The sequence below is a fragment of the Papio anubis genome, chromosome 14 (genome assembly GCF_008728515.1).
Source record: "Papio anubis isolate 15944 chromosome 14, Panubis1.0, whole genome shotgun sequence".
NCBI classification, from domain to species: Eukaryota; Metazoa; Chordata; class Mammalia; order Primates; family Cercopithecidae; genus Papio; species Papio anubis.
Genome location: NC_044989.1, coordinates 9,198,136 through 9,223,844, shown reverse-complemented (window position 1 = coordinate 9,223,844; position 25,709 = coordinate 9,198,136). Strand labels below are relative to the sequence as shown.

At 50.2% G+C, this 25,709-nt stretch overlaps 1 protein-coding gene across 7 annotated transcripts in view; it reads right to left on the bottom strand.

The window, feature by feature from the left end:
- The window catches only part of ASAP2 (ArfGAP with SH3 domain, ankyrin repeat and PH domain 2), a 199,285-nt gene that overhangs the window by 8,848 nt on the left and 164,728 nt on the right, over nt 1–25,709 (bottom strand). For 4 of the 7 annotated variants that reach the window (XM_021924556.2, XM_021924555.2, XM_021924558.2 and 1 more), the window contains 8 exons: nt 24,484–24,673; nt 22,443–22,528; nt 20,365–20,480; nt 18,611–18,678; nt 14,110–14,223; nt 10,926–11,178; nt 8,292–8,426; nt 5,734–5,899 (listed from right to left, as the gene is read on the bottom strand). In XM_021924556.2, the coding sequence (XP_021780248.2) occupies nt 5,734–5,899; nt 8,292–8,426; nt 10,926–11,178; nt 14,110–14,223; nt 18,611–18,678; nt 20,365–20,480; nt 22,443–22,528; nt 24,484–24,673 (1,128 nt within the window). The other 3 variants (XM_021924559.2, XM_021924557.2, XM_021924561.2) reach the window with 2 other exon arrangements.

Sequence of the window (25,709 nt, the reverse complement as noted above, 5' to 3'; positions counted from 1 at the left end):
CCCAGCCCTGCATGTTATATTTTAAAAAGTTATCTTGCAAAGTAGCATTTAAAAAGTTTTGGGAGTCTTCTGGTTAAAATGGCAGATTTAAGTACATTTACTTCCACTTCTTCCCAAGGAAAAGGATTTTAAAAAATTAAACCTAAAAGAGGTCAGGCACGGTGCCTCATGCCTGTAATCCCAGCACTTTGAAAGGCCAATGTGGGAGGACTGCTTGAGCCCAGGAGTTTGAGACCAGCCTGGGCAACATAAGGAGACCCCCACCTCTATAAAATATAAAAATAAATTAACCAGGCATGGTGGTGCATGCCTGTGGTCCCAGCCATGCGGAGGCTGAGGTGGGTGGATCACCTGAGCCCAGGAGGTCGAGGCTACAGTGAACCGTGATTGCACCACTGTACTCCAGCCTGGGCGACAGAATGGAAGATAAATTATAGTCAACCTAGTTGACCTCAAGAATGGAATCCCACTCCAGCAGTGAGGAAGGCTCTGAAATACTCCTATCTGTCCTGTAGTGTCCCCAAAAGGCTCAGGACCCTCTGGAAGGGGAGAAAGGCAAGGTAGTAAGCAGAAGAATTAGCCAAAAATCTGTTTAAGGAGCTCATGAATCCCTGGAATCGCACCCCAGCTCTGATTGCTGCTGCCTTGCCCAACCTAAGGACAGGAAGCTTCTATTCTTGGAGAGGGCAAAACAGAGGGTATCTGGACGGGGGACACCAGGTGCGGCTGTTGGGAGTATCTTGAAAAACAGAGGGACTAAGTAAAAGTTTAACTTTATTTCTCTACTCCTAAAAAAACTTCAGACGAGACAAGAGGCCCAGCCAGACCACTCCACAGTGACACTGGTGTGGGTGGCTCTGTGCAGTCTGCCAGTTTTTATTGCCTCACCTGGAGGGGAAACACCGAGCTTGCAATTTATAGGGAAAAGCCTGGAACCCACAGAGGTCAAAATGGTGTGGAGGCAGCACACATTGCACGAACACGAAAACTGCAACACACACGCCAACACCTTCGCAACCATTCTCAGAGGCAGGAGACTGAGAAACGATCTCAGGAAACAAAAGGAGTATCTCTACAAAAAGAGTTTAACTTGAAGATAATTATATGAGAACACGCATGAACGCCTTAGTAAAAGAACTGGGAGATAAACTCTAGAAAATCTCCCAGAAGACAGATTTTCAAAATAGGCAGGCAAGCAAAGCAGGGATGGCCATGAGAAGGTGGTGGAGGGCTAGCTGAGGATGACAGCTTGACTCCCCTGCACCGGGTGGCACTTCCAGCCCCAGCCTGAGGAGGGAGTGTGGGCATCCAGCCTGCCCCCCACAGCAACTCCTTCCCCTCAGAAGTAACTCTGAGTCCAGGAGACAGATGGTAGAAGCAGAAGATCGGAGGGGTCTGGGTCTACCTTTGGGACTGGGGTACAACTAAGAATATGCACACTAAACTTAGCGTGAGCAAGAAACAAACTTCCACATGTGAAAGCATGGTGATGCTGAGGTTTGTCAGAGCACTTAGGGTACTCCAATAAACAAGATGACACATTCAGAAGAAAGGCCAAGGAGTCTGACATCTCAGGAGTAAGAAACATTAAAAGAGAACAAAAAAACCCCCAATATTTAAGGCATTAAAAAATCAGTGAAATTTCTCCAAATTGAAGGATGTAGTTTGTACCTTGAAAGTCTCTGTCATCTGTCTGGCAGTGCGGATGAAAACACCCACACTGGTGTCTGGGGAAGCGCGTCACCCAGAGGTGAACAAGAAGGGCATGTCCGCAGATGGTGGCCCAACAGGAGCGTCCGAGCCCAGGTGGGATGAGGAAAGCATCCAGGTGGCAGGAAGTGAGAGCCCCCCTGAGCACCCAGTGAAATCCCAAACAGGTCTCGCCGTGAAAAGCAGGCGGGGTCCTGTTTCCTAAATAGACACCAGCCAAGGAAGTAGCAAGATGGAGCCAGACCTCGCCGAAAGGGAAGGAAGTAGTACAGAAAAGAAGAAAACTAGAAGAAACCCCATGGTGACTGTAAAACATTGCCTTCCAATTTGTTACTATTTACTTTTCCTTTTTTTAGAGCTAGGGTCTCTGTTGTCCAGGCTGGAGTGCAGTGGCACCATCACAGCTCACTGCAGCTCTCCCGGCTCGCCAATCCTCCCACGCCTCCCAAGTAGCTGGGACTCCTCAGGCGCGGTGCCGCCTAATTTTAGACTCCTTTGTAGAGATAGGGTCTCACTATGGCCGTCTAGAGGGTCTTGAACTCCCTATTCTCAAGTGATCCTTCCACCTCGGCCTTCTAAAGTAATGCACGGATGGGCTGAGCGTGGTGCTCACACTGTGTCCGGAATTGGTGGGTTCTTGGTCTCACTGACCAAGAATGAAGCCGTGGACCCTCGTGGCGAGTATTACAGTTCTTAAAAATGGTGTGTCCAGAGTTTGTTCCTTCAGACGTTCAGATGTGTCTAGAGCTTCTTCCTTCCGGTGGGTTCGTGATCCCACTGTCAGGAGCGAAGCCGCAGACCTTCGTGGTCAGTGTTATAGCTCTTATAAGCAGCGCATGTGGAGTTGTTCGGGAATCTGGAGTTGTTCGTTCGTCCCGGTGGGTTCGTGGTCTCGTTAGCTTCAGGAGTGAAGCTGCAGACCTTCGCAGTGAGTGTTACAGCTCATAAAGGCAGCGTGGACCCAAAGAGTGAGCTGCAGCAAGATTTATTGCAAAGAGTGAAAGAACAAACGTTCCACAGTGTGGAAGGGGACCCCAGCCCCTTGCCTCCGGCTGGCTGGGGTAGCCTGCTTTTGTTCCCCATCTACATCCTGCTGATTGGTCCATTTTACAGAGAGTTGATTGGTCCATTGACTGGTGCGTTTACAATCCTTGAGCTAGACACAGAGCTAGAGGGAAAAGTTCTCCAAGTCCCCACTAGGTTAGCTAGACAGAGTTAGCTAGATACAGAGTACCAATTGGTGTATGTACAAACCTTGAGCTAGACACAGAGTACTGATTGGTGTATCTACAAAACCTGAGCTAGACACAGAGTGCTGATTGGTGTATTTACCATCCTCTAGCTAGACATAAAAGTTCTCCAAGTCCTCATCCGGCTCAGGAGCCCAGGTGGCTTCACCTACTGGATCCTGCACGGGGGCTACAGGCGGAGCTGCCCGCCAGTCCCAAGCCACGCCCGCACCCCTCAGCCCTTGGGCTGTCGATGGGACTGGCCGCCAGGGAGCTGGGGGCGACACCCGTTGGGGAGGCTCAGGCCACGCGGGAGTCCACTGCAGGGTGGGGAGCTCAGACATGGCGGGCTGCAGGTCCCAAGCCCTGCCTTGCAGGGAGGCAGCTAAGGCTCCGTGAGAATTTGAGTGCCGCACCGGCCGGCCGGCACTGCTGCCGGACACGGCGCAACCTCCGCAGCTGCTGGCCCGGGTGCTAAGCCCCTCACTGCCTTGGGCTGGTAGCACCAGCTGGCCACTCCGTGTGTGGGGCCCCCCGGAACTCACACTGGCCCGCGAGCACAGCCCCGGTTCCCGCCCACCCTTCTCTCTCTACACCTCCCCGCAAGCAGAGGGAGGCGGCTCCGGCCTCAGCCAGCCCAGAGAGGGGCTCCCACGGTGCCGTGGCAGGCTGAAGGGCTCCTCAAGCGCCGCTAGAATGGACACCAAGGCCGAGGAGGCGCTGAGAGTGAGGACTGCTAGCACATTGTCACCTCTCAACACCTGTAATCCCAGCACTTTGGGAGGCCAAGGTGGGCGGATCACAAGGTCAGGAGATCCAGACGATCCTGTCTAACACCGTGAAACTCTGTCTCCACTAAAAATAAAAAAAATTGGCCGGGCATGGTGGCCAGCCCACCACTGCTCCCCCATCCCCTGCCCCCCAAAAAAATAGTAGTGCAGGGATTACAGATGTGGGCCATGGTGCCCAGTCCCCAAATTGTTTATATTTTTATTTTTGAGATGGAGTTTTGCTCTTGTTGCCCAGGCTGGAGTGCAATGGTGCTATCTTGGCTCACTGCAATCTCCACGTCCTGGGTTCAAGAGTCTGGTGCCTCAGCCTCCTGAGTAGCTAGGATTACAGGCACCTGCTACCATGCCCAGCTAATTTTTTTCTATTTTTATTAGAGACGAGGTTTTGCCATGTTGGCCATGCTGGTCTCAAACTCCTGACCTCAGGTGATCTGCCCACCTCGGCCTCCCAAAGTGCTGGGATTATAGGCGTGAGCCACTGCGCCTGGCCGCAAATTCTTTATTGAGAGGTGGAACTGGTAACTTCCTTGTGCCTTCCTCTCTGCCCCTGTGTCTGAGCTTGTAACTGTTTGAGCAGTAATGTATGGCAGAGATCATTCTGTGCCAGCTTCCAGGGCCAGGCCTCTCTCTGGGGACCTGTCCTTGGACCCAGCCACCATGATGTGAGGAAGCCTATGCCAGGGACGCATGGGTGTTCCAGTCACAGCCCAGCTGAGGCTCTGGCTGACAGGCAGCATCAGCTACCACAGGGTGGGTGAAAGGCTCTGACCTTGTTCCCCAGCCAACGAGTCACCTCCTGTGTCCAGCCACCCCCAGGCTTCGAGTCCTTTCAGCAAAGGCTCTAGATACTGTGGAGCAAAGACAAAGACCCCACAGTGCCATCCAAATTCCTGACAATCTGTCAGCAGAATAAAATGGCCGTGCCTCATGTCTGTCAGTTTGGTGTGGTTTGTTACTAGAACAACTGAAATTAGAGATGTCAGTGTGAACTCATGGATTTCAATACAGAAAGACACAGAACAGAGAGAGAAACGGTGTATGTATGTATCCATGTACATGTGTTCATACTTCCAAGTTCTGACAGCTCAGAGGGCCTGTGTGGGAGCAGTGACTCTCCACCTAGCCCCCAGAACTTGGCCTCTAAATATCATTTCCACTAAAAGGAACCATTTCCCACCATAAAGATCCAGATTAAGAGCCACAAATGGGCTGGGTGCGGTGGCTCACACCTGTAATCCCAACACTTTGGGAGGCCAAGGCGGGTGGATCACAAGGTCAGGAGATTGAGACCATCCTGGCTAACACAGTGAAACCCTGTCTCTACTAAAAATACAAAAAATTAGCCAAGTGTGTTGGCGGGCACCTGCAGTCCCAGCTACTCAGGAGGCTGAGGTAGGAGAATGGCAAGAACCTGGGAGGCAGAGCTTGCAGTGAGCCAAGATCATGCCACTGCACTCAGCCTGGGGCTGACAGAGCTAGACTCCGTCTCAAAAAAAAAAAAGCCACAAACTGGACCCATCTGCAACAAACGGCTTATTTGGACAAACACCTAGGCTTGAACTGGGTCTAAGGATTGGGTGCTGTTTCTACATCCATGTTAATTTCCTGACTTTGCAGGTGGTATTGTGTTATGTGGGACTTGTGTGCTTGTTTTGTAGAGTCATGCCTCACTACAGAGGTCTGTGTTCCGCTTTCTTGGAAAATAGAAAACAGAAACAGAGACCACCTGGGGGGTGAGCTGCAAATAGAACCCAGAGGCCTTGTGTGTTGAGGACACTTCGTCTAAATTCACTCTGTGGACTTAAAATGTACATTTGTAAGACATTTTTACAGTCTAAAAATCCTCAAGTTATTTTTAAGACCCTTCAGACCTGATGAATTAGTCATGTGGCACCCACGCTGAAGTAGGAACCCTGGGGATTGCAAACGTTCATCCAGACCCCTTGGCAGGTGAGGTCAGAGGACAGGAGCACGGATGGCCGAGCTGGCTGGGGGTGGCTTACCCCGGCGCAGGCTTCTTCTGCGGGAGGCGGCTGGGCGGCTGTGGGGGCAGAGGTGGGGGCCTGCTCTGCGAGATCCCAGGCGGGGTAGGCTTGCTCGGCTGGCTCAAGGCTTCCAACACGCTAGGTGTCTTGGCAACAGGAGGGGGCGGTGTGGGGGTCAGGGGATCTGTGGAGGAAAAGGACAGACGTGCAGAGGGTCAGCTGCGAGGCTTCCCACTCAGGCCTCCTCACTGGAGGCTTTTCTAAGAAGGGCTTCATTTTTCTATTGCTATTTCCTAAGGAAAAACCTGCTGCTATTTCCTTGCCGGTTTTCAGAAAACTATTTGCAGGGAGGAAGCAGGGAGTCCTTTCCAAACTAATAAGGAAGCTGCGAGCCTAAAGTTAGGATGACAATTTTTCTCTTAGCCCGTGAGTATTTTCTCAGCTAGAACTCCATGTGGGAAAGCCAGCAGTTTCCTGCCCTCTACTCTAACACCCAACTGCAGGAGGCCGGGGCCCTCAGCTCTGCCTGGGGAAGCAGGGCCTGCTTTGCACATCGACTGATCTGTGGCCAAAGGGATGAGGCCCTACCCACTTCATCGGGCTGCTGGGCAGGGTGGATCTGAGGAGAGATGGGCGCTACTAACTTAGTAACGGCTCCTCAGTCTGCAGAGTGGGTGGGTGCAGAGCTTTATTAGTGTCTATGTTTTACAGACAAGGAGGCTGAGGCCCACGGAGGGGAAGAGCTCTTGTCAAGGGTGGCAGAGTTGGTAAGACCTGGAGGGAGGCTGTGAGCCCAATTCTCCTTCCTCTGTCTCTCCTCCCCTGATGGGTGTTAAGCGCTCTCTCAATGTCAGGCTTATCATCCTGGGCCTCAGGATGGGTGGCCTCTGCCAGGAAAGAACGTATAAGGCGCTGGGTTTCCCTCTGCCAGGAAAAGCCAGGAAGAATGAGGCCCTCAGCTAAACAAAGAGAAACCTGAGGTGGGGAAAAATGAAGGGATCCAACTTATGATCTTTCTTTTTTTCATTAGTTTCCTCTTTCCAATTTAAAGGAAAAGTCAAAAGGCTGACTCTAGCACACACATGCAGTCCCAGGGCCACCAGATGGAGAGGCAGGAAGGTGGGCCTAGCCTTCTGTGTGTTCGTCTCGGAAACCTTTGAAGACCCTCCCAGATCCACCGCTCCCGGCTCTGCCACCAGCACATGCACACATGGCACTGACTCTAGCTGGGGCTGGGCTGCTTTTAATTTTAACTTATTCTAAGGAAGTCACGAGCACCTCGGCTCAGGAATTCTCATGCTCTGGAAGCAGTGAAGCCCAGAGATGCTGGACTCCCCACTCCAGGGCTGCTGCAGCAGGAGACGGGACAGCATCCAGGGCTCGTTTCTCTGATCCAGTGAAAAAAGATGCTCTAGTTCTGTACACTGGAGAAAAACGTCTTCCTAAAAACCTCCTCTTGCTTCTCTCACCAAGGGTTTCAGGACTTTCAACCACATGTTGGCATTAAAGAAAACATGTCAGGCTGGGCGTGGTGGCCCACACCTGTAATCCCAGTACTTTGGGAGGACGAGGCAGGTGGGTCACTTGAGCCCAGGAATTTGAGCCTGGGCAACATAGCAAAACCCTGTCTCTACAAAAAAATACAAAAATTAGCTGGGCATGGTGGCTTGCACCAATAATGCCAGCTACTCAGGAGGCTAAGGCAGGAGGATCGCTTGAGCCCAGGAGTTGGAGGCTGCAGTGAGCCATGACTGTGCCACTGCACTTGCACCAATAACCCCAGCTGCTCAGGAGGCTAAGGCAAGAGGATCGCTTGAGCCCAGGAGTTGGAGGCTGCAGTGAGCCATGATTGTGCCACTGCACTCCAGCCTAGGGGACAAAGAAAAACAAGGCTGGGCATGGTGGCTCACGCCTGTAATCCCAGCACTTTGGGAGGCTGAGGCAGGTGGATCACCTGAGATCAGAAGTTTGAGACCAGGCTGGCCAACATGGCAAAACTCTGTCTCTACTAAAAATACACACACACACACAAATTAGCTGGGCATGGTGGCAGGCTCCTGTAATACCAGCTACTTGGGAGGCTGAGGCAGGAGAATCTCTTGAACACGGGAGGCGGAGGTTGCAGCGAGCCAAGATTGTGCCACTGCACTCCAGTCTGGGTGATGGAGTGAGACTCTGTCTCAAAAAAAAAAAAAAAAAAAAAGAAAAGAAAAACAAAAAGCCAGATTCTAATCCAAGTGACTGTCCCAAAATATTGAAGATCACCAAATAGCCCAAGGAAAAAGAAACCCTGGGGTACTGGGTAAAGGAGGAAATGTTGCTGAAATGCTTTGGGAGACAGAGGAAGGGAGTGAGGAAGCTACTTGGTGGTGCAGTGTGGGGACAGGCAGGGGTTTGCAGCTGTGATGGAGGAGGCTGGGGGAGCTGGGAGCCCTGCACAGGAGCCACAGGGGGCCATACAACACGGGGCACTTGGCATGTGTCTGTGCCGGCGGCTGTGTGGCTCCATAGAGCACCCCCCGCCATCCAGATCTACAAAGCCCACAGGCAAGAAAGGAAAAAGGAAAAAAACGTACTGGTAGATGTCACGCGAAGAGGGGGCAGCGGTGGATGGACAGCTGGCGGATCTGACGAAGATCGCTGCCGGCTTCCACCGTCCACACTTACAGAGTTTGTCTTCCACAGGGTGTTAGCAGAGGAGGCTGTCTGAACTGAACCCACACGCATGCACACGGACGCATGCATGCACACATACACGTGCACACACAGAACAAAAACAGAAACAGAACACTGCGTTATTGATCTTCCCCCTTATGAAATGGTCAGTATGACCCTTCTACCTAGAACCCTCAACTCTTTTACTCCTGTCTCTGGCACGTGGAAGATAGACACTGATACCCACTAAACCAAAGACGCTTCAAGGACTATTCTCAGCTGGTTTTCTCAATCCATGAAATTTAAAAATTCCTGAGTTTATTTCTCAAATATCAGTATCATTTGAAGAAGGAAATAAACAGCCACAATGCTCTCTTGCGAACACTGCACTTAGAGCTTCTGGAACTTCTGCTCCTCTCCACCCTCCCACCGAGTCCTTCCCATGGGCCGTGGGAGTCACCATGCGAAGAGGAGTACCATGTGCCCAGCTGGCACAGGTGGAGGGCAGAGTGCAAATCAGACACTAGAGGAGGGGCTCTCTCTCCCTCCCTCCCGCAAACATATTTCTGGCTGGAAGCAGACACAGATGACACCAATCAGGTTCAGGTGACCCACAAAAGAGATGGCACTTCCCAGGTCACAAGCCCTTCTTCTGCCTGACAAACCTGCAAGCTCAGGTGCACGGGGCCCAGGTGCCAGGTGTGACCCCATGTTGGAGGCTGTGCACAGCCCGTAGGGCAAAGGCTGGGCCTAGAAATGGGCTCCTCCCATGGGGAGCCAGGTCTGCCCCAAGTGCAAGGCTGACACTGTCAACCCTTTGCTATTTAGTTGCATGTGAGAATTCCATCCAAGACCATATGTGAGCTACACAGAGAATGGGGGAGACAGCAGGTAAGGGGTATGACCTACATCACTGGAAGAAATGAAGCTAGGGACAGGAATGGCAAAAATAAAAGGGAAAAAAATCAAAACCCTCGAATTCCAAGACTTCGAGAAACCAGGAGATTAAGAGTTTACCCCTCCATGACCCAGTGGAACAAAATCAAATCTTTCCTCACATGACATACACAGCCAGCAAAAGCCACTGCTGAGAAGGAGGATGATCAAAGTCATCTTGATTGTGGGCTGTAGAAAATTCATGCCTGCCCGCAGGATCTGGGAGAGGCGGGAAGAAAGCCGCACCCACCCTGGGCCCTGATCAGCCATCCTCGGGGTTTGACAGGAAGGAGGTGCGACTGTGTGGCTTCACCTTGTAGCTGCCTTCCGTGCTCAGGGACATCCTCATCAAACCAGGGATGGATGCGGTCTGGGATGTAGGGTGTGTGGGGACAGCAAGCAGCTGGCTTCTGGGCCTGCCTGGGGGAAAGGCCTGCTCTCAGCAGGTTTGTTCTTGGGGGTATGACTCAGTGACTCACACGACAGGTTCACTGTCACTTCTCTGGGCCTCCCTGAGTGACAGGGGCAGAGCCATGTGAGGGTCTGAGAGACACCCAGGACAGCAGGGAAGACGGGCCCAGCCGCATAGGCGAGTGTATGTGCAGCACAAAGTTGCAGCTGTCTGCTCAGCCCTGGGCCAGGTCTCCTGGCCTCAGCCACCCTCACACACCAACCCACCTTGCCCAGCTAGCAGCTACCGCATAAGGACAGTTTGGGATGTATTCAGGGGCGTGGGCTCCACTCCATCAGCGGCTCACAGCAGTCACAGCACCTGGATACATGCTCTGTGCAGACTCTTGTCCTTCCTGGGCCTCCCTCCTCCCATCAAAGCCTCAGCAGCCCCCTTCATGTGGGAAACCCTCTGAAGGCCACGGTGACGACTGGAGCTCAGCCCAGAGCTGAGCAGGTCACTCGCCGGACCTGCCTTCAAGGAGCACCGTAGCCAGCTGCTCTTCAGGAAGGACAAATTACTTAACTTTTGGGAGCTTTGGTTTAGGTATTTCCAGAAACAGAAAGTATCACCTGTTGAGTCAAACCCTCCAGTTTATAGCTGAGGTAAGAAGAGCAAGCTTTTTGCCCTAAGACACTGGTAGGACCACAGGGCTGGTTTTGTATTTTACAATTAGGCCGAGCACTGTTCCCCAAATCAGTAGCATTTTATCCTTCATTTTATGGGGATCACTGGTAAGAAGTAATCGCAGGGGCCATGAACTGGACCAGATGAAGGCAGAAGAGAAATAAAAAGGAAAGAACGAAGGCCTGGGAGGGAGAGTGGAGGAAGGTAAACAGAAGGTCGCGGAGGGCAGACCTGCAGGAGTGTGTCTTTCGGCCCAGCCCTGGGAGTTCAGGTGGCCACCTCAGGCTGCCCTGGGGGAGTTCCCATGTTACTCAAGCCAGGCAGATGCCACAACTCTGCCCAGAATCAGAGTCAAATCAAGAGACTCTACCACCATCTGGCCTGATAAGAATGATGGAATCCCTTTAGAAAGCAAACAGAAAATAACTACAAAACAGAAGAGCCCAAAGGTCACTGAGTTGGAGGCAGGGCAGCTGCAAACTTCCCAAACCACAAAACAAGACCCTCTATAAATTCACAGGGATGACTGACAGCATCATACCTTTGCCAACATTCCGTGGAGGAAGAGGCGGGGCGCTGGTGGTGCTGGGGGCTGCCGGCTGGGCGGGAGGTGGGCTGCCACTCAGGATGGCTCCATAGGTCTCATTCTGCAAGATGCTGGGCATGAAAGCCCTCTGCTTGTCCTTGGCAAGGTTTGCAGCATCTCTTGCCAAAGATACAGCGTTAGACTGAAGCTGGTTGGAGCCCAGCTGGTAGAAGCTGATGGGCCGGTCTTCTCGCCGGTTGGGACTGGGCTACAGGAGAACATCGGGGTAGAGGCATGAGACAGAAATGAACTGCTCCTGGTGATGACATTCAACACAGGGCTGAAAACCTCACTGACACCAGCTCTGCTGGGCTTGGTACCATCTGAGCTCTCAACTGTTGCTTGGGAGCCACAAGTTGCGTGAGAGCTGTAAGAGTGAAAACTCACTCCTTGTGTCTCGTGAAGGAAACACACATTGATATGGTTTGGCTTTGTGTCCCCACCCAAATTTCATCTTGAATTGTAATCTTCATGTGTCGTGAGAAGAAGGTGACTAGATCATGGCAGTGGTTCCTCCCTGCTGTTCTTGTGATAGTGAGCTCCCACAAGACCTAACGGTTTGATAAGGCTGTCACTTGCTCTCTCTCCTGCCACCCTGTGAAGAGGTGCCTGCTTCCCCTTCTGCCATGACTATGTTTCCTGAGGCCTCCCAGCCATGTGGAAGTGTGAGTGAATTAACCCTCTTTCTAAATTACCCAGTCTCAGGTATTTCTTTATAGCAGTGTAAGAAGAGACTAGTACATACACACACACACCAAAAAAGCTGTGAATTACAAGTTAAAATTCTCCATTCTGTGATGGATTTAAAATATAAGCTATTTATCTTATCAGCCGAAGTTATCTCAACCTAAGTCAGCATTTTTCCTGAAGTTCCCCTTCCTAAACATGCCTTCTTATGTTACCCCACAGGGTAGCCAGCTCTGGCGAGCCTGCTGCACTCAATCTCCAACAGCTATATGGCTCATTCAGCAGAAATCAATGTTTTCTTCCCATATGAACAGGAGCTCCTGAGATTCCTCCAAATCAGGGTTAACAAACAGTGGCCTATGGGCTGCCACCTGTTTTTTGTCGGTAAAATTTTATTGGAACATAGCCATGTCCTGTCATTTAGATACTGTCTAAGGCTGCTTTTGAGCCATCCTGGCAGAGCTAAGTAATTATAACATGGACTGTGACACTTTAGGCCCACAGAGCCTAAAATATTTACTATCAGGCCCTTTAACAATTTGGCCACCCCTGCTCCCGCTGAAGGTAACGTGCTTTTTTTTTTTTTTAAAAGAGAGTCTCGCTCTGTGGCCCAGGCTGGAGTGCAGTGGCGCAATGTTGGCTCACTACAAGCTCCGCCTCCCAGGTTCATGCCATTCTCCTGCCTCAGCCTCCCGAGCAGCTGGGACTACAGGCGCCCCCCTACCACGCCCGGCTAATTTTTTTGTATTTTTAGTAGAGACAGGGTTTCACCATGTTAGCCAGGATGGTCTCAATCTCCTGACCTCATGATCCGCCTGCCTCGGCCTCCCAAAGTGCTGGGATCACAGGCATGAGCCACCGCGCCCAGCTGGTCATGGGCTTTCTTGGAAGTGAATGCATGGAATAATGACTCAGGTAACTTAGATCTAACTTCTATTTCAAATGCCAGCTTCATTAAACTACATATGATGGTGAGCAAATGACTTACTTTGCTGACCACATTCTCACCTGTCCACTGGATATGGCAAGTGCTTTTCTAGCACAATGCCAGGTGCCTATCAGGTGCTCAGTGTGAACGGCGGCAGCCCTGCCTCTCCCTCACATGACCACCAACCCATTTTAGGTTCGGGACAAACCAACGCTTCAAACCCAGCTCAGGTGTGCAGAACTAAGCACCCAGTGGTTCTTCACACATATTTCTAAATTGCAAAGCCCATGGGTGAAAGGATAAACGGTCCCTGCTGCTGTCTGCTGAGAATCAGGTGAGCAGTGTGGCACCAGCCTCTGCTCTTGTGCTTTTCCTTGGACTATGCAACCTGCTGCATCACTGCTCATAAAACAGGAACGTGGCATCCGATCGCTTGTCAAAGAGGCACACTGGGGCAGACTGCTTCCAACTTTTAAGGCAGGTTAGGTATGAAATCAGTCAACTCTTCTCGCTTTGACACTGTTTTGTACCTAACTCAGTGAAGCAATTTCTTATTCTGTATTCTAGGAAGCAGTAAGTATGGATGTTAACTCCATGAGCAAAGACAGTCCAACAGGTTTCAGAAATGCCTTCTGGTTACCTACTGACCTATCCATCCATCTATCTAATTAGATATCCTCAATACACATCAGAACATTAATGCATTACGGAAAATTAAAAAAAAAAAAAAGGCCAAACCATGAAAATGTGTTTAATGTAGCATTTGCCACTAATTCAGCACACAGCACATTCCAGGCACGCCTCGAAGTACCATGCTGAAGGACAGATGGAAGTGGGTTGCAGCTAGGAGTCAGGGCTTTGGGTCAAACGGCCTAAGTCTGACTCTCAGCTCTGAGTCCTGCGTGAAGGCAGCAACCTTCCTGGGCATCACCCCCCGTGTGTGAAGCAGTGAGCATGGTAAAAAGGGAGCTGGAGGAGGAGACAAGAGCCTTTGTGCAGTCCCAAGGCTGCCTCTAAATAGCTGCTTCACTTTGGCCAAGTCAACTTTTCTCTTGAGGCTTCAATATCCCAAACTGATAAATGAAAGGGTTGGACCCAATGAGCTCTACAGGTCGTCTGATGATTTCAGTTGATGTTTTTTAAGATCAACCAGGAGAATGTGATCACCTAGACTGGGAGAAATCTGGTCTTTATGATGTGACTCCATAGCAAGGGAGTTTCCTCTAAACCCACTGGAATCAACCCCCCCGCCCCCTCCCCCCCACACCCCTTTCCTTTGTAGCAAAAGGCTGCCTGTAAGTACATAATTAGCCATTCCTTTAAATTAATGGGTGCAGGAGCTGGGAGACGGGAGATGGTAATGGGAAGGGTAAAACCAAGAGCCTACTGAGATTAATGAAAGCAAAAAGCAAGCTACATTTTCATTTCTATAAAACAGCTTTCTGCCTTAATTATAGATTAGGACCCACATTGTTCTGGATGAAGCTGATCAAAACTCTTAATGGTTAGCAACCTGGCACAGACCTGCAATTTCTCATCCATGTCGTCATCACTTTCATCCAGGTCTTCGTGGAGTAGTCGCCATTCATATTCAACATGAACGTGAGAATTAAATCTTCCAGATAAGGCTTGGGTCAGCTGAGAGAACAGAGGGATGGTCAGTGCTGCTGCTCATACACTCGGCCATGCACCTGGGCCCACTGAGGTGTGCAAACAGGAGGCCTGCCTTCTAGTCCAAGGCAAATTCATAGAAATCTCTGGGTCTCAGGTGAAGCCCCCGCCCCTCTGCCTAATTCACAGGGTAACCTTGAAACTCAAAGCTGGTATGTCCCAGCAAAGGCTTTGTAAACTGTATTAGTTTTCAGCCACAGTTCCTGGCTTGTAACTCTCAAAGCTCTTGCTGCAGTCTTTGGTTATAACATGGGGTGTCAGGCCTCAGGAGACAGAATCTCTCTGAACTTCTTCTGTCCCCAGGCAGGACTCTAATCTTCCACCACTTTTCTGACTTTGGGTCTTAAGACCCTTCCCAGAGAGGGTCTCACCCTATACCCTGGGGGGAGAGATGCTGACATCATGAAGCTTCCATAAAACTCCAAGAGGACTGGGTTCTCCAGCTTCACAGACGGTCCTGGAGGGTGGTGCCCGGGGGGGGCATGGAACCTCCGCGTCCCTTCCCCCACACCTCGCCCCCTACGCGCCTATCTGTATGCTTTATAATAAACCAGTAAACACAAGTGTCTCCTTGAGTTCTATGGGCCACTCCAGCAAATTATTTGAACCCAAAGAGGGGGCTGTGGGAACCCCCACTTGAAGCCAGTTGGTCAGAAGTTCTGGAGGTTGATTTCTGACTAGTGTCTGGGTTGGGAGACAGTCTTGGGGACTGAGCCCCCAGTCTGTGGGATCTGACACTACCTCACGTAGACAGTGTCTAATTGAACTGGAGGACAGCCAGCTGGTGTCTGCTGCTTGTGAAACCGCCTTTTCAAGAACATGGTTGTGATAAAAGTCTAGCATGGCTGACTCCATCTTGCTTCTGGCCTCACAGGCTGGCTGTCCTCCCTTACTCCTGGGCACAGACCAAGCTAACCATGGGAAGAATTTAGTTTGTGGTGTAAGTTTGAAACAAGGATGGTAATAGTCCCTCCCTAAAACTGACTCAATTTTTTTTATTATACTTTAAGTTCTAGGGTACAGGTGCACAACGTGCAGGTTTGTTACATATGTATACATGTGCCATGTTGCTGTGCTGCACCCATTAACTGTCATTTACATTAGGTATATCTCCTAATGCTATCCCTTCCCCATTCCCCCCACCCCACGACAGGCCCCACTGTGTGATGTTCCCCACCCTGTGTCCAAGTGTTCTCACTGTTCAATTCTCACCTATAAGTGAGAACATGCGGTGTTTGGTTTTCTGTCCTTGAGATAATTTGCTCAGAATGATGGTTTCCAGCTGCATCCATGTCCCTACAAAAGACATGAACTCATCCCTTTGTATGGCTGCATAGTATTGCATGGTGTGTATGTGCCACATTTTCTTAAACCAGTCTATCACTGATGGACATCTGGATTGGTTCCAAGTCTTTGCGATTGTGAAGAGTGCCGCAATAAACATATGTGTGCATGTGAAAACAAGAAAACTCTGTTCTTGTTAGGCAGCTTGAAAGTGCCTTTGGAAGACTAATGAAAGGCCTCAAGATGAGGATTATGGGAGGGGTCTGAATTCTGCTAAAATGTAGGTGCAGCTTGCCTCTCTACTAATGTAATTGTTTACCATCCAGTGGAGTGGCTCACACCTGTAATCTCAGCATTTTGGGAGGCCGAGGCAGGAGGACTGCTTGAGCCAGGAGTTTGAGACCAGCCTAGGCAACATAGCGTGACCCCACCACTACAAAAAATTTAAAAACTTATTTAGCCAGGCGTGGTGGCATGAATCAGTAATCTCAGCTACTCGGGAGGCTGAGGTGAGAGGATGGCTTCAGCTCAGGAGTTTGAGGCTGTCTATGAGCACGCCATTGCACTCCAACCTGGGCAACAGAGAGACGCTGTCTTTAAAAAAAAAAATTGTTTACTGCACCTGAGGCCACGATATTTGTGACTTCCCCAACTGATCCTATAAATAACATATCCTAAGATTGATCTTTTGAGGTATTTTTTCAGACTTTTGCATCCTGGTGACCAACTGACTCCACCGAACCTGACTCATGCATGACTCAACCAGTCCCGTGGCCCCCACTGAGATGATATGCAGTGGCCAAGGGCTGTTTCTCACACTTGTATGATTTCACTCCCAACTAATCAGCAGCACCCATTTCCTAGCCCCCCTGCCCATCCAACTATCCCTGAAAAACCCTCACCTCTGAGCCTTTGCAGGGACACAGTTGAGTAATAACTCCTATCCTTCCACTGCTCAGCCAGCCTGCCATAATTAAACTCTTTCTCTATTGCAATAACACTGTCTTGTGAATTGGGTTTATGCAGCAGGCCAGACAAACCTGTCAGATGACTACACTTGGTGTAGGGGTGGGGGGAGCCCCACACCTTTGGTCACAGCAGTCTGCTTCTGTATTGCTCGTTGTGACAACAGTGTAAGCATAGAGAAAAAACAGGGCTAGAGAGCTTTCCCCAAAACAACAGGCAAAGGATATTTGAGATCTAAAGGATGCTGATCAGCCTGCAAGTATCCACATTCCATACGGGAGAAAGCTCAACCCCAGGAAAACAAGTGTGCTCATTCACTGTAAACCCAGCCTTTTCAAGCAGGATGAGAGAATTAAACGCTGTAGAAAATGATCTGAGTGGCTATTTTCTCAGTTCTCTCAAGGAAGGTAGATAGCTAGTTCCATTCTATATGTGCAGAAGAGAAGTTAATTCATTACACACTATGGGTGTCTTAGAACCTCAGGCTTAATTTCCCTCATAACCAGATAGTAGCTACATGACCCTGGGCAAGTCACTTAACTTTTCTGTGCCTGTTTCCTTATCTGCAAAATGAGGACAACGGCAGAAACTAATTTGTAAGGTAGTTATGAAGATTAAATGAGCTAGGTCAGGTGCAGTGGCTCACGCCTATAATCCCAGCACTTCGGGAGGCCAAGGCAGGTGTACTGCTTAAGATCAGGAGTTCAAGACCAGCCTGACCAACATGGTGAAACCCCGTATCTATTAAAAATACAAAAATTAGCTGGGCGTGGTGGCAGTTACCTGTAATCCCAGTTACTCGGGAGGTTGAAGCAGAAGAATTGCTTAACCTGGGAGGCGGAGGTTGCAGTGAACCGAGATCACGTCACTGCACTCCAGCCTGGGCGACAGAGTAAGACTCCATTTCAAAAAACAAACAAACAAACAAAAAAAACCACAAATTAAATGAGCTAGTGGATGTACAGTGCTTAGAAAGAGGACCTGTTACTTATCTTACACTTGTATAGCATTTATTATTAATAGTTCTTTTTTTTTCTCCCCCAGCCTGGTGCACACTGGCATAATCATGGCTCACTGTAGCCTTGAACTCCTGAGCTCAAGTCGATTCTCCCACCTCAGCTTCCCAAGTAGCTGGGACTACAGGTGCACGCCACCACACCCAGCTAATTTGAAACTTTTTTGTGGAGATGGCGTTTTGGTCTGTTGCCCAGGCAGGAGTGCAGTGGCGCCATTATGGCTCACTGTAGCTTTGAACTCCTGGTCTCAAAGTGATCCTCCTACCTTAGCCTCCTGGGTAACTGGGGCTACAGGCATGCTCCACCATGCCTTGCTAATTTTTTTACCCATCTGCAAAGATAGTCTCACTATGTTGCAGGGCTGGTCTCGAATTCCTGGCCTCAAGCAGCCATCATCCCCTGCCTCAGCCTCCCAAAGCTTTGGGATTACAGGCATGAGTCACTGTGCTCAGCCTTAATAGTTCTATTTACTGAGTGTCGTGTGCCAACTGCATTACAGCATTTGACAATAATTCTCACGACTGTATGTACTGGTGTAACTGACCGCACTTTAGAAATAAGGAAACAGCCTAGGAGAGTTTCCTTCCAAAGCCAAGTGGGGGAGCCCACGGCAAGGCCAGTGCTGCCTGGCCTGGTGGGCTCTTTCTACTGTCTACACGGTCTACACCGAACAGGAAAAGATAGTGTCGAGCAACCCACACGATCTGGGGCTGAGGAACAAAGAAAGGAGGTTGGCCTTGATGTCCGGCAAAGTAAACAGCTTATGGAGGCCAGAGAACAGGCCCTTGTGGCGGCCTTGGGCCTCTGCTCCAGTTGTCCCACCACATCAGTGATGTTACCAACACGGCCAACCAGCAAACACTGACTCACACCCCAAGTCTCACTACGAGGGGGTGGGTCCCCCTAGGTTTCCCTATATACTCCCTAGCATGCTTTCTCCAAGGCAGGCTGATTCTGGGCTCATCCCACCAGAAACGCTGAGCTCTGCTCAGGACACTGGTTCACAGCAAACCCTGCCCAAGGAGGACGGGCTTGGCTCCCTGTCCTGTGACAGGTGCCCCACCCCGTCCTTGTGGCGGGAGACTCACCAGCTCCTCACAGTGCTCGTGCTTGAGGCGCTTGGCAATGTCCAGCGGAGTCTCTCCTGACTCGTTTGCTGAAAGTCAAGGGCGAGCAAAGGAGGCGTTAAGGCAAAACCCAGCAAAGGTATGACATCCAGGACATTTTTTAAAGGAACAGAAAGGCAGCACTAAATTACATTGGGCCTGGTTAATGAAATCCACAGTGAGTTTGACCTAGTTGAGGCTGAATGTATCTTGTAATTGTATAGAACTGCAGCTAAATACAGAAGGTAAAACTTTAAAAGACAAAGTTTGAACTAATCAAAAAACTAAAACTGGCCAGGCACAGTGGCTCATGTCTGTAATCCCAGCACTTTGGGAGGCAGAGGTGGGTGGATCATTTGAGGTCAGGAGTTGGAGACCATTCTGGCCAACATGGTGAAACCCCATCTCTACTAAAAATATAAAGATTAGCCAGGCGTGGTGGTGCGTCTGTGGTTTCAGCTACTCAGGAGCCTGTGGGTGCAGTGAGCCGAGATCGCGCCACTGCACTCTAGCCTTGGTGACAGAGCAAGACTCTGTCTCAAAAAGAAAAAACAAACAAACCAACCCAAAAACAAACACTGAAACTGTTGAGGAAGCCACCTAATTAAAATCCACATCCAAACTGTAAGTCATTGAATAAAGCGATTCATCATAAACCTCTAACGAAAAGCACTGCTAACCTAGTTCCATGCACTGGAATATAATAAAGTTTTACACCTTCTCTCAAGCAGTCTATAACCTTGAAAGTATATACTTTTTTTTTTTTTTGAGACAGAGTCTGGCTCTGTCACCAGGCTGGAGTGCAATGGCGCAATCTCAGCTCACTGCAACCTCCACCTCCCGGGTTCAAGCAATTCTCCTGCCTCAGCCTCCCAAGTAGCTGGGCCAATAGGCGCATGACACCACGCCCAGCCAATTTTTGTATTTATAGTAGAGACAGGGTTTCACCATGTTGGCCAGATGGTCTTGATCTCTTGACTTCATGATCCACCCGCCTCGGACTCACAAAGTGCTGGGATTACAGGTGTGAGCCACTGCACCCGGTCTACACTTTTTCTAAATAAGCCTCAGTCAACGAGGTCTGATTATTAGTTTTCTAATGATAAGCACGGCTCTCAGGCAGATGTGTGTCTTTTTTCTATTCTTTCCTCTTTAATAGTTCTTCAAAAATACTTCCTCCTGAGGTGTAACAACTGGATGCTCTCAAGGCACAACTGTGCCTTGGCTGTTGGCATGCCGGGGTCCTCCACAGAGGGAGGGACTGGGGCCAAGTAACAACCAGGGCCCTTCATGGAGGAAGCAGTGGTGCAAATGAAAGGACAGAGCAGTAAACAGCATCTCCCCCTATAATCCATCAAACCCAGAGCCAAGAAAGGGGCCAAGGGTGGCCTCAGGTGGGGGTGAATAGGCTCAGGGTGTGTGAACAGGTCAAAATTCCCCAACCTTGTCCAAATTCACCTGGCATTCGTGAGAGCTGCAAGACCCACCCTTTGCTTATCTTATGATCTGTAAAATGCCTATAAATGCTCCCAAAGTCTAAGTAACAGATGGTGAATGCAGCCTCGTGGAACAGGCAGGGAGAGGCCCTTTCTCGTTAGTGGTAGGTTCTCCTTCTCCTTGGCACTAACAAGAGCCCACAGGGTTAGCCCTGTTTCCAAGAGCAGGGCTTGGGTGGCAGAGAGGAGGCAGAGGCCAGGGTGCAGCTGAGCCCACCCCCAGGGCCCGGGCCCACTCACCTATCTCGATGGAGGCCTTCCCTCGCAGGAGCAACTTGAGGCACTCGGCGTTGTCGGTCAGGCAGCAGTAGTGCAGGGCCGTGCTGCCTTTCCCTGTCTGTTTATCCAGGTTCCCACTGCCCAAGCACAGGAACAGAGAGAAAGCATAGTGTGTCACAGGCCAGAGGATAAGGACTGCCCAGCAGGGAGCCTGGGGCACGTGCACAGGAGAGGCAGACAGTCCCTGAGTGAACAGTTTCCCTAAATCATTCCCAAGGTGGTGGGACCTGGCACCGTCCCTGCCTGTGTGGAGAAGCCTTAGCAGAAGGTCATCAAGGAAATAACACGATGATGGCAGAAAAGGTCAAAAGGGGAAGGGGGCATCCCTCATCCCTGCTGCTGCTGAGCATGTGGGGCCAAAGCAGAGGCAGTGCACCACCTGGGTGAACCTGGAGCCCAGCATCCTTCTCATGTCTCCCCGGCTGTGCCCAGAGGTTGCCGTGCTAGGCTGGCCAGCTGTGCTGGACGCAGGGCCTCTGGACGCCTGTGTGACTCACCCATCCTGTCCTATGGGAGGATGGGGGCTGAGCTTTTCTCTATCATTATTTGATATTCCCTCCAGGAAAGGGAAAAGTCACTTTCCCAAAGCCTAGTGACTTGCCTAACGTCACTTTCCCCAGGCTCCTCAGCCTGTTTGCCCTGGAAATACCTCTGAAAACAGGCTCAAGGGGAATCTTGAGCTTTTCAAAAGTTCTTCCAACATATCACAAGACCAGGTCATCCAAAAAAGGTGCTCAGGCTTGGCAGACATGGCACAGGCCCTCCACCCCAGCAAGCATGGCCACTGTCACATTCTGAGGAGGGGCAGGGAGCTTTGTGCCCCTGCACAAAGTGGGGACAGAAGGGCGACCTCAGGAAGTGGCACCTGCTGCTTCCATCAGAAGGAAGCCAGTTATGTTTTCAATATAAAAAAAGGAGCTTCTTTTTCACCAAATTGGGGGCATAGGGGGGAGCTTCATTTTCAGAATTCTCCCCCACTTTTGTCCTCCTTCCACTCTGAAAAAAAGAAACTGGGACTTTCCTTCTCCTGCCCCCTGAAAATGTGCATGGAGGGAAAGGCATCACGCAGTTATCAACCAAATGTTTATGGAACCCCTGCTGCGTTCTAGGAGCCAGGCTGGCACTCAGACAGAGGGCATCAGGGCAGCTTCCACCACGAATCCAGTGAACTCAGGCTCCTCAGGAAGAAGCTGCAGGTCTTGGGGCTGACTGCCCCACACTCCTCTACTTTCTGGCCATTTCTTCACTCCTCTGCTCAGAAATGGGAGGAAAAAGCAGGGGACACAAAATGCAAACTATCCCATGGCTTTTGCATTTTGGAATTTTCCATTTCCTTCGGAACAAATTTCTGGGGCTTTTAACAGCCCCTCCTCCTCCAGTACACACATGGCTCAAACCATGATCAGGGAGTGAAAATACATGTTGAGGGGTCTTGAAGTCCAGCCTTCAGCTGCCAGGCAGGTAACACAGGACTGAAGCAATATGCACCAATCACACGGACTCCCGGATCTGTGGTAAACCACCTGTGCACATCTCTAAAGGTCATTTCTAATCAAAGCATAAAAACAGCTTCTCAACCCAAACAAAACACCCATAATCCAGTGCTCTGGTTTCTAATCTCTGGTTCAGATCATGGCTAATGTGTGGATCCCCTCCTTGCCTGCTATCTCCCTACTGCTCAGGACACTCTGCTTGGGCAGTGTGATGACCTGGCTCACACGATGAGGTGAGGACTGCCCCTGTGCACAGAGGGTGGTCATGGGGTCCCCAAGTTCAGTAGCCATATCTACTTGGTGTCTCCCTCAGTATCAGACACTAGAAGTTGGACCCTGCAATTACCACAAAAGAGTTTCTAGAGATTTTTTAAATGATTGCCATGGAGTACCTCACACCTGGCGTACTTTTTCTGTCTATCATTCATGTTTAGACCTGGGAAGGTTCTCTTGACAACACATCAGAAGCGATGAAGCTGCTTCTGATTCCTTCCCCAGAAATACCAAGGAGAAAACGAGTGCCTCCCTTAATTTCCGAACACCTACCTGTTCTGAACTAAAAAGTCTACAATGTGAAGAGAGGTTCGATCCACGGATCTGACTGCAAGGTGAAGGGCAGTTTCATCTGGCTCCTGAAAAATCAAACAAAGGCATTCCAGAATTCTAACGGGAGCATTCAATTCTGTGTCCACCACCGGTGAAATAGTGTATAACTCTTCCAAAAGTCTTTTATCCTTCCCTTCGAGAAACTTATCTCTTAGACAGAGTCTCTTTAATCTCTACACAAGCTCTTTGCCCTTGGGAATGTGCAATTTGGAGATTGGTCCTGTTTCTCCTGACTCCATGGGAAATAAATGGGAAGTTCAGGGGTTTCATTTCTAAGTCCTCTCAATTGACCTGTCCCCATCCCTGCATCAGCACCACAAGGCAGATCCCTGCCTGCAAGCAAGAATCTTGTTCCAAGGATCCAGGAAGGTCCCCCAGACCACCTACAATCCAATCCCTTTACCTGCTCCTTGAGTAGAAACATGTTTCTTAAGCAGGCTTAAAGTTTTGCATTCTACACTTACACACAAGGCTACGAATGCTGATAACTGTGCTGTCTCCAACTCATACTGGGGATTCCCCAACTCCACTACATTTTCTGAAAGTACACCTGGCGGAGGGGGAGAAGAGATGAACAAGGATTGTTTCAGCAGGTGGGTGGGCGAGAGAACCAGAGGAGGACAGATCCAGAGGACAGGAGGTGAGGGCAAGGGGAGGTGCCTCCCAGGCCTCCTGCCCCACCTATTCGGCCCTCTGGCTGCAGCACAGCTCAGTGCTGGGCACTCTCCATACTGCATGGGTGGGCATGAGTTCTTCCTGGGGCTGGGGAGACAGCGGGACCAGCCCAGAGCCCGCATGGACGTGCCTGTCACTGGGAGAAAGATGCTACAGCTGTGAAGCATCGTTGATGATAAGCAGCCAGCCCAGTCCTGAGGTCCTGAGGTTCCAAATGTGCATCTACAGGGCATTTGTGGACCAGAATCTGGACACATGCCACCCCACTTGGGTGCTGGTATGTTACTGCAAACCCACTCCAGCTGGATGCCCACTCTCTCAAGAGAGCTCCCCCAGGAAAGGAGGGGTCTGGCTCCTACTCTATTCCCTCTGAGGGGGAGCACGGTGGGGTGCGGGTTCCAGGGAACCGCCCCCTCAGAGAGCTTCTCTCATTAGCATGAAGCTCAGGTTAAACCTGCTCACAGGTGACGGGTCCCTCTCAGGCTGCCTAGCTTCTGAGATGTCTTCTCCTCCACCTGGGGATGGGCGTTCTTTCCAGAGCTGGCAGGACATTTTTGGTGTAATAAACCACTAGGTGGGTACAAAGTTTTAGACAAGCAGAATAAATCCTGGAGACCGAATGCACAGCCTGGTGACTCCAGGTAAGAATGACATAGTGTCTATTTCAAAACTGAGTCAATCTGAAATGTGCTCTCCATTAAAAATGGATGAGTATGTGAGGTAATGGATATGTTGGCTAGCTTGATTTAATCATTCCATGATGTAAACATGGATCAAAAACATCACACCATACCCCCTAAATATAGATAAAATTATTTCTCTACTGAAAAGAAAAACCCCTAGTTTATTCTAAAGCAGTACCTCTATCCATGCTGTCTTCCTCTGGAGAATTACCCAGCTTTGGTCAGTATTGCTGATTCCACTGATCTGCCACGGTGGCCCAGTTTTCCTCTTTTTTTTTTTTTTTTTTTTTTTTGAGACAAGGTTTCACTCTGTCGTCTACCCTGGAGTCCAGTGGCACAATCATGGCTCACTGCAGCTTCAAATTTCCAGGCTCGAGTGATCCTCTCAACCCAGCCTCCTGAGTAGCTGGGACTACAAATGTACACCACTATGCCTGGCCAATTTTACTTTTTTTGTTTTTTGGTAGAGATGGAGCCTCCCTATGTTGCCCAGGCTGGTCTCAAACTCCTGAGCTCAAAGGATCCTCCCGCCTTGGCCTCCTAAAGTAAAGTGCTGGATCCCAGGCATGAGCCACTGTGCCCGGCCTTTTTTTTTTTTTTAAAGTAGCAACCCACACTCTTACATGTCCGTTGGCCAGTGGGATTTTTTCCGTGAGATCCACACCGTCAGCATAAGCTTGGAGCAATCCAAAAATATCTCTCGTTTTGACGGCCTCACAAAGGCTGTGAAGCTTCGCCGCGTTATCCGCGTGCTTCTTCCTTGCGTATCTCCTCTCAATGTACTTGGCTGTGATGTAGTCCTTTCTTGCATTCCTGAAACCAAACATAATTGCCTTGCAAATCATGAAGGGCCTCTACCCGCCATCCAGCATTCCTTCGTCTAAGGCCACGTTAATGGTTCCTGCGCCACCTCCCTGGTGAGCAGCGCTGGCCTCGAAACGCAAAGCACGAGTGGCCAACATGTGGTTCAACGGCTGCACAGGTCTTCACTGAGACCTCATGGGAGCTGGCCAGGGGGAAAACTCCCCCATGTTCTCTTGGCCCACCGCCCTCTATCTTGTCTCCCTCCCCTCACTCCTAAGTTCTGTGATCTGACCTCACTGTCACCCTCATCACCTCCACGCCCTTCTTACCCAGGTCCCTCCACTAGGCATGCCCTGCGCCTCGTCCTCCAAGAAGGCTGGCCACCCTGCCCCCGCCCTCCAGGCAGCCCTGGCCAACCTCTGTCCCAACATTCTCTCCATGAAGGCCTGCGTGCCTGACTGCCAGACAGGCCCATAAGCTACAAGCCCATAAGCTCCCTGGGGCATGGACTACGACCTCTCTTTTGTAGGCACCATGCCTGGTATGAAAGGCACTATCAGATGAACCAAAATGAAATGTCAGTCCTCTTTTTGTGTTCTACTTTATGTCCTTTATGTGGCAACATGCTCAGCCTCCACCCCATCCAAAGAGCCTAGAGAAGCAGGAACAAAAGGGGGCCAAAGAAGCCTGAGTTCAAATCCCACTCCCACCACACACTGCTGCTTTGAACTTGATCAAGTAGTTCATCTCTCTAGACTTATAAGTTTGACTTGTGAAAATGCACACAACACATCCTCACAGTAGCACCACGAGACATAGGTGCGTCAACACACCTACAGTACATACAGGGGGTCTTGGGCCTTGGAAAGACCCAGTGAACTTACAAGAGGGACAGCAAGAGAAACAGCAGCTCACTGATCACAGAGTATATGCATTTTACATTCCCAGTTCTGAAGGTTGAGGGTCACTGCCCAGGGACTCCTTGAATCTTGAGAATCAGGCAAGAGCCAGGCAGGAGCAGATCAGTTGCATTCCTTTGTAACAC